At 38.5% G+C, this 15,791-nt stretch overlaps 1 protein-coding gene across 1 annotated transcript; it reads right to left on the bottom strand.

Annotated features, from left to right (window-relative positions):
- Window positions 1-1,573: 1,573 nt before the first annotated feature.
- Window positions 1,574-15,475, bottom strand: LOC121974889 (non-specific phospholipase C3-like). The gene is made up of 2 exons (XM_042526166.1): window positions 14,617-15,475; window positions 1,574-2,635 (listed from the first exon to the last, which is right to left on the bottom strand). Exons 1-2 carry the CDS (start codon window positions 15,297-15,299, stop codon window positions 1,726-1,728), a joined length of 1,593 nt encoding a protein of 530 aa, XP_042382100.1. The 5' UTR covers window positions 15,300-15,475; the 3' UTR covers window positions 1,574-1,725.
- Window positions 15,476-15,791: the final 316 nt, after the last annotated feature.

Genomic DNA, 15,791 nt, shown 5'->3' with positions numbered 1-15,791 from the left:
TTCACAAAAAATGTGAAAAAAACTTGAAAATTAGCCTACCCTAGGTGTTTGTTCTTGATTTTCGATGAACAAAAAATTGTTTGAAGCCAAGAAAACCTAATCTAGCATAAAACAACAAAAATAGATGAAAACCCTAACTTTATTTCTATAAAAAATGATGAAACAGTCGTGGCTCTGATACCACTTGGTGAAAATCTTGTTTCCTAACCACATGAATTCTAAGCAAGATAAACTTGATAAAAGAAAATAAGACATGCACAAGGATCTAGTTTCATCAAATTACATAGAAGAAAATAAATACAAAATTCTAAATAGATAATGGACTTGAATGCAGTGAAATAGCCATCATTTTTATGTGTCATCCATGAATCTGGAAATCCTACGGAAGAAAAAAAAATGAGCAAAAGGTTGATCTTTCAGAGGAGTTAAGTTGATGACGGCGTAGTCTCTTCACCAATGGGGAGCAAAGAGATATGTCAAAATACATAATCTAATGGAGACCAAACCCTATATATAGTGGACTCGTATCCATTATCAGACCAAAGATAATAACAACATAGGTTATTAGGTTATACACATATAAAATCTCACATTTAATAATATAAACCCTATGACCATTAATTAAATCACATAACGGGCTTGTCTCTTAACCACATAGATCTGCATGTCACAAATCGCATGTGATCTCACCATAATAGATAAAATCTAACACTACGATCTTCGAGTCTCTCCGAGCTCTATATGTGTTCCTACAATTCTGCATACTCAAACATACACACATGCAAAACAACGTAAATCCTTTACTAAACATCAAATTTGAATGTCACACACAATTCACTTGGGGCACGATTACACGAACAATCATTGATCATTGTATATTTAAATACACATATTAAATACATAGGAAAAGACTTAACTTTATTTTTTTTTAAAATGTCAAAACTCGAGGTCACACAAAACCTCTTGGGTCATGATTGCACTAATACGATGGACATCAATCAATTGGGTCTAAGAAATCAATGAATAAAATATTTTATGTGTCGTTGCATTCGTAATTATAGAAGATATGATTCATAGTTAGAGTAAAATATGATATTGCTCACCCTAAACTGTCCAATTTTACCGCCCTCACGTTAAAATATAGATAGATAAATCACGGGACTCCAGGACCTATTACAATAAACACTCATACAGATACTAACTACGCCAACCCGTGGGGACAAGATAAGATTCATAGTTGCTATAATTTATAGCAACTATAGATTATAATTGTTACATTAATATTTAAGTAATTTTGATTAAGTTTGAATAATTTTAATCAAATTTAAATAGTTTTAATAAATTGATAAAGAGTATGTTAATATAAAATACGTTAAGATTAATAATTTTGATTAAATTAAATCAATTTAACTAAAATTGACTATTTTAATTTTATAATGACTGTTATAAATGATTGCAATTATACGAGCGTTGGAATAAAGATATTTTTTTTGGATAAAATATAAGATGGAGTATTGTTTTAATAATTTTAAAAAACTGCCGTTTTATCATACCAATCAAAAGAATTTCCTTTTAAAATTTACCCTTTAAAATAAAGAAAGTGAAATAAACATTGTGTTTCGGTTTCCAAACAAGCACGCACTTGACACAAACTAATTAAGCAACAATATGCATATAATCGAATCTATCCAATCCATTATATTATTCCTAACAACCACGGAGGCTCTAAAACCTGCCGCACGTGAAGCAAGACGACACCTTCTCCAGCAGGGCCTTCGGTCCATTCGCCGCCTTCAGCTCCACCACGTGCGACCCGTCGGCGCCGCTCTCCCGGCACTTTTCGCATGCCTTCCGCCAGGCCTCGAACGCGCTCTTCACGTACGCCGCGCCCTCCGCCACCGTCATCTCCTCCACCAGCTTCCACGGGTAGACATCCTTGGCGTGGTCGCCGTTGAGCACCGCGCCCAGCTGCACCATTTCCTTCTGGAAATCCGACAGCTTCGCCTCCTCCGCCGCCTCGGTCTCCCGGAGCTTCGTAGCCTCTGGCAACGTCGACGGGCAGTCGGTTCGGGGCGTGGTCCGGGTGAGGACCGAGTCGAAGGTGCCGGCCCAGGCGTCGCGCTTGGTCAAGAAGTCAGGGAGGTTGAAGATCTTCTTGACGGTGGCGGGGATGGAGGAGTGCTCGAATTGGGAAGTGACTTGGGGCCCGGTCGGCTTGTGAATCACGGTGCCTGGTTCGACCCAGGGAGATATGAATAAAGCCGGGACGCGCACGCCCAGCCGGTCGAACTTGAAAAAGAAAGGGCTCTGTCCGGCGATGCCGTCCGGGCTGGGGACGCCCTCGACCGGGGTGGGGACGTGGTCGAAGAAGCCGCCGTGCTCGTCGTAGGTGATGACGAAGAGAATCTCGTTCCACTGGGGGCTGGATCGTAGCGCCTCGTAGACCTCCTTCACCAGTTTCTGCCCTTCCGCCACGTCGTGCGAGGGGTGGTCGTCGTTGCCTGGGAACAGTTTGAGGTCGATCCAGCGCTGCTCGATGACCACGTAGTTAGGGAGCTTGCCCTTGCGGCAGTGCTTCTTGAACTTCAAGTCGAACTCGTGGAAGTTGCCGATGTACTTCACTTGCCGGAGGTTCCTGCATGCCAACCGGTGAGACCATTGAATTAATGAAACGAAGAAGTACAAAATGCAACGTACAATGTCTTAGAGACTTGGAATACTTCATTTGGTATCATTGAATTAATGAAATGAAGAAGAACACAAAACAATCATTGAATTAATTAATGAAACGAAGATCAAGAACACAATACAAAGTCTTAGATACTTGGACTAGTTCAGTTGGTAATTAAGGGGACCTTCACTGTTGTTGCTAAGCCCTTATTAATTAGGTTTGAGAGAACTTTTGCTTATTTATAAATGATTCTTTTACAGAGATTATTTTGAGATTAGTGAGAAGTTAAAATATAAAGTATTTGAAAATAGAAATAAAAAATTAATACAGTAAAATTGGAATATTTGATGAATAATTGCTTCTAAACTTAATTTTTAGTTAAAGGATGATAATATTATATTTTAATTATCTAAATATAGAAATTATTATTTTTTAATTATCTAAATATAATTTTGATATACTGTTTGTTTATATAATAATTATTATATTTTAAATATTATATCAAAATTATTTTTTTATAATGAAAAAAATATATAAAATTAATAAAAATAAAAAATGATAAAATTTATATAAATACACAAAAATATGTATAAAAAATTATAGAAATATAAATTATATAAAAATATAAAATATTATTTAAAAAATAAATAACACAAAAGTTTGATGATAATTATGTAAAATGATAAATTTATTAAGGTAAAAGTTATGATGACAATTATGTAAAATGATAAATTTATTTAGATCATAAATGTCAACTTCTAATTTTAGACAGAGAAAAAGTATCAAATTCTTGTTTCCAACTTTCAAAGTAAGAGTGACAGAAAACTTAAAAGTGCTTCCATATAGGTAGAATCTAAAAAACACTTAGTAGAAGCTCAAATACTCTCTTAGAAAGGTCACTCAGAAGTATGCTGGAGGAATGAAGGTCGGTCATGTCTAGAGGAGTGAATAAGAAGGAAACTAGAGGAAATTGTAATGATAATGACAATAAATTATCATTTGTTTTATAATTCAAGTATCTAGAGTCTTATGGACTCTAAATAATTTTAGAGATGGACGGCCTTCCATGAGCTCTCTTGTAACCCAACTAATCTTTGCAGATCCAAGTCTCTTTTCTTACCATCTCTTGTAACCCTCAAAGCAAAGAAAGTGCTCGTCAATAACTTTATCAACATTAGTTGCTCCTTGCATATCCAATTTTAAAGTATTTTTGTAGAACTAGATATGAAGTGTTTAATTTATATGAGCTCAACTCTGTGAGTGTTGAAAGACTTTAATCCTTAAAAAAGAATAAATTTTAAATTGACGAAGACTGGATTATTAGGATGATCATAATTAAGGGTCCAATCAATTGAAGCGTATTCTTAGTCGAACTTAACTTCCTTCTTAACTAAGAAGTCGACTAAGTCTTGATAGCTCTCAAATATAAATTTTTTTATTAGAAGTCAATCATGTGATGATTAATGATAGATTCCAATTGAATGATGATTTAAGGAGAAAGTCAAAAAGTAGTCATTGATCTAACACGCAGCTACATCAAATGACTTAGGACTATAAAGAGATCAATCGACTAATGAAATAGATCAATTTTGGTAGATTGCATACACAAGTGATTGGAAAAATAAGTCGATTGATAGTAGATTTAATCGATTGATAACAGAATAATAGACAAAAATAAATAAATAAAACTAAGGAGGTTGAAGGATATAAAAAGGACGCAATAGAGAGCATTTGAAGATTGTTCTCTTGAGTTTATTTATAGCTTAATCTTTTTAAACATTCACTTGTAAAGTTTATTACTATAAGAAATTTCTCCAAGTTCAAAAGGTTTTCGAGAAGAAAAAAAAATAATGAGTTTTTAGGAGTTATTTACCAACAAGTTATAAGATTGTGGAGTAGAAACGAGGGTTTTATGTTGGAAAAATATAAATAAAAAAGTGGTGGATAGAAAAAAAAATCTATTGTGAATGAGACATTAGTCCCACGTTGGGAGTTGAGTGATATTAAGATTGACATATAGTCACAACTATGGAAGTATGGACATGCACATGCTTGTAGGAGAAAGTATAAATCTAGAGTCCGGATTGCACTAATTGAGATGACTGCTTGTGAGCTCTATCACATTGGGATCGGTCGGAGCAAATTTTCCCAAGCGAATCAACTTGTGTTTTGTCACACGAATCATTTTTGCTAACTCATTAAGTGTGTAATATATGCATTTCAAGCTCGACGAGTAAAGGTAATAAATGACCATTAATTGACCATTGAATGCTGCCATGGGTCTGATGAAGCAAAAAAGGTAATTTCACTTACCTTGAGCTCCTCATCGTCGATCCCACAATGAGATAAAAGGAGATAAATCATGTATGATGTTGTTATGGGTCTAAACACCTATATAAGGAGGCTAACCACAGACAATACACATCGAAGAGTAGAAGCAATAGCAAAGAGATCATTCCACCATAATACCCTTTATTTCTTTCTTTGTCGCACATTTTGCTCGATAGTCTACTCGTGATAGTGTTTGGGTACTCACTTGGTTCACCACAAACAACAAGTGCTTGGCTGTAGATGTGGTATTTCCATTGTATCCTGGAAAATATACGTCTAATGTGACTTCAAAGCATAGCCGAAGTGAACAAATCTGTTTTAAAGAAACTGCATGAAACACATGCCTAAGTTTCTCTCTTTCCCTATTGGGTGACCCACTCAAATTTGACAGTTTGACGACTTGGCATCCCGATTTAGCACTAGGCGATTTGACTTGGTCAAGTCAACACTTGACAACTTAGGAGAGCTCAAGCTCAACGAATCGGAGTTGAGGAAATTTGGTCTCCCAACTCGGCGTTCAAGCAACAATCCATTTGGACTTGGTAGTCGAGCGACTCAGCCAACTCAACACTCCAAATCTCGAATCAACACTTGGCATACCGCTTGAGATCACGCAACATTCCACTCGGGAGCACTCGACTTCCCAATTCAATAATCGACTTCCCACACAGGCTCGTAAAGCACTCGAGCCACTCGGACTCGCTAGCAATGTCCCACTCGAACTCGGGCAATTCCACTCAGTAGTTCGATGGACGACTATGCGATCAGCACAAGCACTCAGAAACGTTGACAATCAAGTTGCTTTTCCTTCCCTGCTTGGTAGCTTAAGATTATCAACTCAAGTGATCTTGATAGATAAGTCTGAGTTGTTTTCCTATAATTTCAATTTAAAATATCTCCAGCAAAGTTTGTCTAACAATTTTAAAATAGATTTTGTTTTGTTGAAATAGCCACATAAAGTATTGAGTTGCAACATGCGTAACATGTGAAGGTTCATTCCGTCCCGATTGAAAATGTTTCAATCAACCATGGGGAGAATTTAGAAAAGTTCATTGGGTTGAACTTGTTGGTGCTGGAAGTACCAGCTAATCGAACCTAGTTTTAATAATGACAAAGAGTTTAAAGTTAAACTGTGTTATTTTCTAATAATTGTACCTAAGTGTGCAGGCAAGTCCTAGTTGAGGCTAGGCAAAGAAGTCCTGATCAAGGGATTAGGTATGAAGTCCTAGTCAAGGGATTAGCCATGAAGTCTTGGTCAAGAGATTGAGCATGAAGTCCTACTCAAGAGATTGGTAATGAAGTCCTGGTCAAGGGATTGGGCATGAATTCTTGATCTAGGGAACTTGGTAGATTGAGGACATCGGGCAAAAGTCCTAGAGTCGTGGACACCAAGAGGAATCTATGTGGGTCGTGGATCAGATATCTAGCAGCAGTCTCGAAGGTCAAGATTAGATGTTGAGAAAAAGTCCAAATAGGTGTTTGAAAAAGGTAAACTCTCCTGAGAGGAGTAGATGAAGACGCACTCCCCGTTGAGGGAACAGTAGGTGTTGATACGACCTAGTGTTTCATGAGAAATCGACCCAACCCTATTTGTTGAGAAAAAGTCCAAATATGGACTTAAGCAAGCACCTAGGGCATGGTATGAAAGGTTAACCTCTTTCCTAACATCAAAAGGGTTTAACCAAGGTCAAATCGACCCAACCCTATTTGTTAAAACAATAAAAGAGGATATTTTTATAGCCCAAATCTATGTAGATGACATAATCTATGCCCCAGTTGCTAGATTAGAGTCCATTACAAATCTAATCGAACAAAAATTTGAAATGAGTCTAGTAGGAAAATTAACTTACTTTTTAGGACTACAAATCAAACAAACAAATGAGGGTAATTATATTTATCAACAAAAATACACTAAAAAGTTACTAAAAAGATTTGGAATAGAAAATACAAAAGAAATAAAGACACCTATGATAGTTAATACAATCATAGATGACTACCCAATGGAAAACCAATTGACTTAAAATACTATAGAAGTATCATAGGCAGCCTATTGTATTTAATTGCAAGTCGACCCGATATTTTATTTGCAATTAGTATATGTGCTAGATACTAAACTTGTGCTAAAGAATCTCATTTGACTCAAGTCAAAAGAATCTTTAGATACCTTAAAGGAACGTCAAATGTAGGAATTTGGTATCCTAGAACTAACAATTTTGAGTTAATAGGCTATTCTGACTCACATTACGCTGGATATAAATTAGACCGCAAAAGTACAAGTGGTGGATGTCAATTACTAGGTCCATCACTTGTCAACTGATTTAGTATAAAGCAATACTGTGTTGCCCTATCCAGAACTGAGTCAGAGTATATAGCTATAGAAGAAGGTGTCACACAACTACTATGGATGATGTACACCTTAAAAGATTTTAATTTAAATCTCACAAATGTAAAAGTATTAATTGATAATATTAACTCAATTAATTTAACAAAAAATCCAGTGCATCATTCAAGAACACAATATATTGAAATTAAGCACCACTTTATCAAGGATCATGTCACTAAAAGAGATATTAAACTCAAATACATTGAGTCCAAGTATAATTTAGCTGACATATTTACCAAACTCCTCCCTGAAAGTGAGTTTAGCAATCTACGCCGAAAGTTATGAATGTGTTTAATATACTAGGATTCTTTAATTTCAAAATTATTTTCAAAAATGGTGCCTTTAAATTCTAGGATAAAAATGTTTATGTTTTCAAAATTTCTCATTTTTAGAATTTTTGAAAATCAGATTTAGCCTTAGAATAAATCAATCTCTTAGAAAGCATGCTCCTATAGATCTCACCAATACATTAGGGTTAACTTGTTTGTGTATTTCTGAACTTAGAAAGGGGTGAGATGCATAGGTAGATTGCCTAGACTTAAGATGCTTATTTCAGTGTATCAACACAAGTCTGGGCGTTAAATACAAAATATATATCAATCAGGTTAAGTTACTCAGTTTAGTCAAACACTAACTGATTACAATTGACTTAACCTGACTAGTTAAGTGAAAGCTGCTATCCTTTAATAGTCAATAAGTAACTAATTGATTAGACAATTTTTTATGTCAAGTTCAGGGGGAGAATTAATTCAAATTTCTTTTATTTAGTTTTCCTTTATTAAAAATATTTTATAAAATTAGTTTTGAAAAATATTTTTTTTTCATCCACTTTTGAAAAGTATTAACTTTTATAAACTAAGTTTTTGAAAATTAGATTTTACAAACTCAGTTTTGAAAATTAGAAATTGGATTTTGTTTTTTTGGAAATAAGAGTTTGTAAACTTACCTTTTTAATCCAAAGATGAATTTTATACAAATTTATTTTTTAAAAAATTTATATAAACTTATTTTAGTAAAACTAACTCTTCAGAACTTAATATTTGAAAATTACTATAAATTTAAAAACTAGCTTTTTGGATGTTACAAACTTAGTTTTAAAATTTTATAAGATTGTCTTTGTTTATCTTACTTTTTGAAAATTAGCCTCTATACAACTTATGTTTGAAAATTTGCCTTCCGTTTGCAAGCTCATTTTAAAAGTTAAGTTGATTTTCAACCCAAGTTAGCTAGTTTTCAAAATTTAGTTATTTTGAAAAACTTAAAAGAAAAATTTTCAAAATTTTCTACTCCCCCAAGTCAATATGATTTTAGTTGGAATTCTCTATTGCATTATTTTTCTTATTCGCTTATTTTTATCTATCCTACGCTCTTTTTTGATGAGTGTCAAAGGGGAAGAGTTAGGTGGTTTTAGTTAGTTAGCAATGAAAAATTACCAAAAATTAAATAAGACTAACTTAACATCATTGCTTGTAAGTGCTTATTTATTGGATATTTTTTCACTAACTTAACCAGGTTGTCATTACATCAAAAAGGGAGAGATTGTTGACGCGGTTAGCGCTAACGATCTAACTCAGGTTTTGATGAATGACAAAGTAAGTTAAGTTAGTTTCATTGTGATCTAACGTTGTGACCAAGTGTGTAGGAGAAGCACAGTTAGGTCGACGGGCCGACCGGATAGCTGGCTCAAAGTCCAGACAGGTCGACGGGCTGACCAGATGTCTGGCACGAAGCCAAGCTAGGTCGACGGGCCGATCGGATAGCTGGCACGCAGTGTCCAGATGGGTCGAAGGGCTGACCGGGCGTCTGACACAAAGTCCAGACAGGCCAAAGGGCTGACCGGACGTCTGGCAGGTAAGTTAAGGTAAGTCACTAGAGGGGAGTGACTGTGACGACGCGTTCCCAGGAAGGGAACTTAGGCGTCAATCTAACTTAGAACCATTTCAGAACTCTAAGTTGAGATCTTGACTAGATTTTGGTCTCGATGAGACGGAATCTAATTACTACTCATTCCTTATATAACTGTTGGTGCGGTTAGCACTAACGGTCTAACCCAGGTTTTGATGAATGACAAAATAGGTTAAGTTAGTTTCGTTGTTATCTAACACTCTGACCGAGTGTGTAGGAGAAGTCCAGACAAGTCGACGGGCTGACCTGATGTCTGGCATGAAGCCCAGCTAGGTCGACGGGCCGGCCGAATAGCTGGCACGAAGTCCAAACGGGTCGACGGGCTGACCGAACATTTGGCACGAAGTCCATCTAGGTCGACGGGCTAACCGGATACCTGGCACGAAGTCCAGACGGGTTGAAGGGCTGATCTGACGTCTGGCAGGTAAGTTAAGGTAAGTCACTGGAGGAGAGTGACTGTGAGGACGCGTTCCCGGGAAGGGAACTTAGGCGCCGATCCGACTTAGAACCATTTCAGAACTCTAAATCGAGATCTTGACTAAATTTCGATTTCGGAGAGACGGAATCTAATTAATACTCTTTTTGTTAAACTATGAACTGTGCTAATAATCTGTTTTGCAGGAGATATAAGTGCCTCAGACTAACGTTTTCTTATAGGAAGAAAGCTGTTGGAAATCAAGGTCCGGGCGCCCGGAAGGTACCTGGGCGCCCGGAGGCAAAGTTTTATCCCCAAAATCGCTGCGCCACGTGGAGTTCGCTGGTTGGCTCGGCTACGTCACTTCAGGGCGCCCCGAAGGGCTGCGGGTACCCCGAACCTCCTATATAAGGAGGGTCAAGGCTGGAGTCAGAAGTACAACTCAGAAACCGCTCTCCTGTGCTCCTGTGACGCTGGGAAGCTCCGACAATGCGCTGCTCTTTTAATTTCTTCCTTTGTCAGTATTGTTTTATTTTTTCATTGGCATTCCTGTACTTAGTTTGTAATAACTTCCGAATTGCTAGGGAATTGTCCATCGAAAGCACCCTTGTGTGCAGGCCTTGGAGTAGGAGTCGCCAAAGGTTCCGAATCAAGTAAAAGGTTCTTGTGTTAGCATTGTTTTGATTTCGCCTTTTCCACTGCGTACTCTCAATTTTTTTTAATCGCTATTCACCCCCCCCTCTAGTGAAACTCACAATCCAACAATAACTGTGCTAATAATTTGTTTTGCAGGGTAGTGTAATTTGCATTTTATCTCAGACTAATGTTTTCTTGCAGGTAGCTGGAAAATAGAAGTCCGAGCTCCCGGAATACAAAATCTATCCCGAAACGACGTCGCAAAGTGGAGCGCTCTGGTTGGTCGGGCTATGTCACAGTTGTAGGACCGTTGGGCCGGCTAGAAGGGGGGGTTGAATAGCCCTGAATAAAACACACCCCTTTCTCGCACGATTAAGCTAACATTTGAAAAATAAATTAAGCAAAAAATAAAGCATAAAAACGAGGCATCGGATTTGACTTGGTTACAACCGGGAAGGTTGTTAATCCAAGGAAGATGGTCGCACTAAGAAATCCTTCAGGCGGAGAAGCTTCGTTTACAACAGTGTAGGCACAGAAAGACAGAAGCTAATCTAAACAGTGGAAGCACACAAGTGTTGTTTACAATTTCTGAACTGATGAAAAACTTCTGGACCAAGGCTATATTTATAGCCTTGGTTGGGGGCACCTGGAAGGGTTCCGGGCGCCCTGGGGGATAAAACTTTATCGCACAACGTTCAGATCGCGTAAATCGTGATCCTGGTCAAAATCAAGGTCCGGGCGCCCGGAAGGGTTCCGGGCGCCCCGGAGGGCTCCGGGCGCCCCGGAGCCCAAAGTTAACAGATGTTGACTTTTTCGTCCAGGATCTCTTCTCTGGTTCAGTCCCGCCTCGGTCCGGTTCTTCTCCTCCGGATCCGCTCGCTTGGGTGATCTCTGCCATCCGGAAAAGGGCTCACCCGGACCCAACTTCCGGTCTTCTCCAGTGGGCTTCCCTCCGGCTTCTCGTCCCTCGGAATCGCCGCGTGTTTCCTTCTCGTCCGCTAGTGTACTCATCCGCAGTCTTCGTCCCTCGGACGCACCGGGTGCCGTCCTTCTAGCTAGCTGCGTCTCTTGCTCCCTGAGCAATCTTCCGCTCTGGCTTTTGTCTGCGTCTTCCACTCGACTACCTGTGTTCCTAAGCTCCTGCACACTTAGACACAAGGTTAGAAACACACAGGACCTAACTTAACTTGTTGATCACACCAAAACAACCTTGGGGTTCCAACAACAGTCCATGCGCCCGGAAGGGATCCGGGCGCTCGGAGCTTCTTATATAAGGAGGTCTTGTCCAGAGCTTCAAACAACAACAACGATATCTGCTCTCCTGCGCTGTGCTCCTACGACGCTACGACGCTACATCGATAACGTACTGCTAAAGAGTTTTTCTTTCCTTTATTTTGTTGTGGATATTGTTCTTAATAATTCCTGTACTCAAAATTGTAATTCAATTTTACAAACTATTAGTGATTGCCCAACGAAAGCACTCAACGAGTGCGGGCCTTAGAGTAGGAGTCGACCAAGGCTCCGAACCAAGTAAATTGGTTTGTGTTAGCGTTATTTTTTTTCTTCCGCTGCTTACTCTCGATACGATAGTTTTTTAAATCGCTATTCACCCCCCCTCTCTCTAGCGAATTTCTCGATCCAACAACAAGAAGTTTTAAATTAGACACTATGTATCTGATATGAATATTGAAATGTGTAGGACACTTGATATAAAGTCCTAGTGGGTTAGGAAGATTAAATACTAGGCAACAAAGTTCTAGTGGGTCAAGAGGATCGAGCACTAGGTACTAAGTCTTAATGGATTAGGAAGACCAAACACCAGGCAGAGAAAGCCTAGGTGAGTTGATCTAGCAGAACACACTTGATGGATTAGTTGGACCAGACATTAAGTAAAGGGGGAAACCATAGTGGGTCGATCAGATACTAAGTTGAGGATGTTCAAACAGGTTTGGACTGAATGTTTGTTAGATAAGAAAGGGAAATCCTGAGAGCTCTTTCTGAAAAGAAGGCAGTGAAGATGTGTCCTAAATTATGGAACAAATACTTAGGCGTTGATTAGACTAAGAAACTAATCCAAATTTCTAAGTCAAGATTAGATAGTATTAACTATCAAAATACAACATGGATTATTGAACTATTACTAACTGTGTTTTGTAGGAATTATTATTTCTATGGACTAACTTTGTTTTGCATGAAATAGAGTTGTACGATCAATTGAATGGTACTTCCGGTTGATCGAACTATTCAGGTGACCAAGCAAGGAGGTTCAGTCGAACAATAGTCGAGATAAGAATGAGCTTGATACAATCTAACTGTGGAAGGAAAGAATATGATAGGTCAACTTTCAAATATTTCATTCGTCTCTTCGTTCAAGCAAGTTTTGCCTATGTACATGTTGATTCTCTCTGAGAACCAACACTAAAGCTCTACATTTAAAAGTTGTCGGTAACATTTCACTTTGTATATCGTATCTTCATTTGTAATAGAGGTATAGTAAAGTGTTACTATTCTCTCTACAATTGTAAGATGTTTCTTCACTTCCGAAAGTTTTTCGGAAGGAAAAAATATAACATTGCATATCCGAGAAAAATCAACGAATCGTAAGCCTTGGAGTAGTAATAGGAATTATGAATCAAGTAAATAACATATTTCTTTTATATTGTTTTTCCACTGCATTCTGATTAATATTGAAAAATAAAAAAGGTTTTTAAACTGGTGATATTCACCCTTCCCTTCTATCATGCTTGTTGGTCCTACATCAACCACTCTAAGTCGGTTAGGATTTTCCATTTCCAAGTATCTGGTTTCCTTTGACTTGCTTGAACTTTTTCCTTTCTAAACATCCGATGAACCTTGACTTGCTTGAACTTTCTCCTTGTTAGACATCCGGTCAATCTTGACTTGGCTGGATTTTTTCTTGCCTAACATTTGGTTCTCTCAACCTGCTAAGGCTTTCCATTTGCTAGACATTATCACCCTTGACTTGCTTGAAAATTTTCCTTATCATACATCCAGCCAATCTTGATGTGATTAGACTTTTCAGTCATGTCTAGGTCAACCAAGACTTATTAGGATTTCTCACCAATTGTTAAGCATCCAACCACCTTTAACTTGTTTGGATTTTCTCACTTACTTATTTAACATCCAGTTCTCTCAACTTGCTATGACTTCCGTTTGTTAGACATTTGATCATCCTTGACTTGCTTAGAGTTTTCCCTTGCAAAGCATCTAGTTAACATTGACTTATTAGGACTTATCACTAATTGTTAAACAGTTGATCATCTTTGACCTATTTAAACTTTTTCACTTATTTTTTTTCAAATATCTGATCAATCTTGACCTCATTAGATCAACCCTTGAAAATAGATTGTACCAATAATCTTTTCACTAAACACATATGCTTAGTCAATATTGACCAACTCCCTATTAAACATTGATTAAACAAATATTAACATCTTGAAGACCAATTGCACCAACACTTGGTCATTATTTAGATAAGGTTTTAGCATGAGACATTTGAGTTCAACATTTGACATTTCCCATTAGGTTTATTTAGGCGGTTAAATAAAAATTAATCATATTGCCTAGACTTAACCATCTCTAAATTAAGTTCATTATTAAAAAAAGTATTATTTATTTTGTTTTTTTATTTCCAATAAGATTATAAATAATGATATAAAATTATTTCTTTTTTCTCTATTGTTGTCCGTGCTCGTACGCAAGTTTTAGACATTGCAAGAAACAAAAGAAACCGAGAGAGGCTTCGAGAATTTGTCAAAGAAAAGTGATGGGCTGGGATTGGATTGGATCGGATTCAGTACTTAATTGAAATAATCGATGTAATCAAATGCATAATATATTGGCAAGAAAGCGAGGTTGATAAAACCTAAGGGGCTGGAGACAGAGACAGTAATGAATGTTCTTTCCCCCATCTCCTTCTATGTCTGTGATGATGATGTCAAGATCCATGGAGCCAAGCAACGTATACAAATGCATGCCGCCCGGTATAACTCACATGGTAAGTTTATAGAATTGAATAAGGATTAAATTATGAAATTATCCTCTGCTAATTTTGATTTTCTGATTTATTCCTGGCAGTTGTAAGAACCGATGACAAATTTCATCAATTGCATCATATGCCAGTGCACGTCTCCTTATAGTTTATCTAATCCTTGCATTTAATAAATTAAATGCATATAAAATTCCTAATAATTCAATATAAAAAATTGATAAATTTGGGTAAAAATGGGTTAAATATTAATTTGGAATGAATACCTGTAGAAGAGTGTGGCCGGCGGGTTCTGGTAGTAGATGCCGAAGGAGTAACCGGCGTCGTGGAGGGAGTCGAAGATGGTGCGCTGCGGCAGGCCCTGCACCAGCTTCTTCGTGTCGTTGCTGGTGAAACCGTGTGACGTCGCCGAGTGCACGAACAGCCGGTTCGGCTGCGTTGACGCCGGAACCGGCGCGAACCACCTGTCGCACACCGCGAACTCCCGCACCAGCGCCTCGTACACTGGCACCGCCGCCGGCCGGAACCCATTCATGACTATCTCCGACCTCCCCTTCTGCTCCTTCTCCGCCTGCTGCGCGAACCCGTTCATGGGCGGTGTCGTCACGCCCGGCGGTGTGATCGGGGTCGACGTAGCGTCGGCGAACTCGACGCCGTAAATCTGCTCGTAGATGGCCTGGATCGAGTGTCCCGGATCGGGCTCCACGTACCTGGAGTTGTCGCCGAAGTAGACGATGCCGGCAGCAGGATCGGCGGTGGAGAGCGGGTTGGAGAACTGGTCCTTGGAGGCGATGCCGTCGATGGAGGGGTTGATGCTCTTCATCCAGCCGAGCATGTGGTCGAAGGAGCGGTTCTCCTGGACGAGCACCACCACCGTCTTGATCTTGAACCCTGCCGCCGTCGACGAGCTAGAGGCGGCGGTGGCGGCTGTTATCTCTGCTGCTGCCATTGTTAAGCTGTTCCTTTCTTGCTCTGCGCTAGCTAGTCGTCGAAAAGAGATCAGTTCGGTAATGGTTGGTGGGAATGTGCGTGTAGATATAGATGACAAAGAGAGGTGATTGGATCGAAATTAAAAGAGTGGAATAATGCATTAGATAGTTTAGATGGGCATGCAGGCAATCGAGCAGTCAGTATCACTCAGTAGTTTGCAATTGCAAACCAAAGACCGATATATATATATATTTGTTACGAATAAAACAATAACCAACAACGTTTTTTTACGCACAGGAGGAAGAAGGGGCCTTTTGAGAAAGTGGCTGGAAAGTAGGGCAGAGTCAGCTGGATGAGGTAGAAGCTGACGAGCTAGAGGTTGGTGGATATGGACAAGAGACAGTCAACCAGCACATGCTAGAAGAAATGGTAAAAGGTTTCAGATGTGATCCGGCAAGACTGCTTTTAGATACTTAATGAAGAATGCTATGAATAATGATCCAGTTCTAGA

Source organism: Zingiber officinale, chromosome 4B (genome assembly GCF_018446385.1).
Source record: "Zingiber officinale cultivar Zhangliang chromosome 4B, Zo_v1.1, whole genome shotgun sequence".
Classification (NCBI taxonomy): domain Eukaryota; kingdom Viridiplantae; phylum Streptophyta; class Magnoliopsida; order Zingiberales; family Zingiberaceae; genus Zingiber; species Zingiber officinale.
This window is presented reverse-complemented; position numbering and strand designations above follow the sequence as displayed.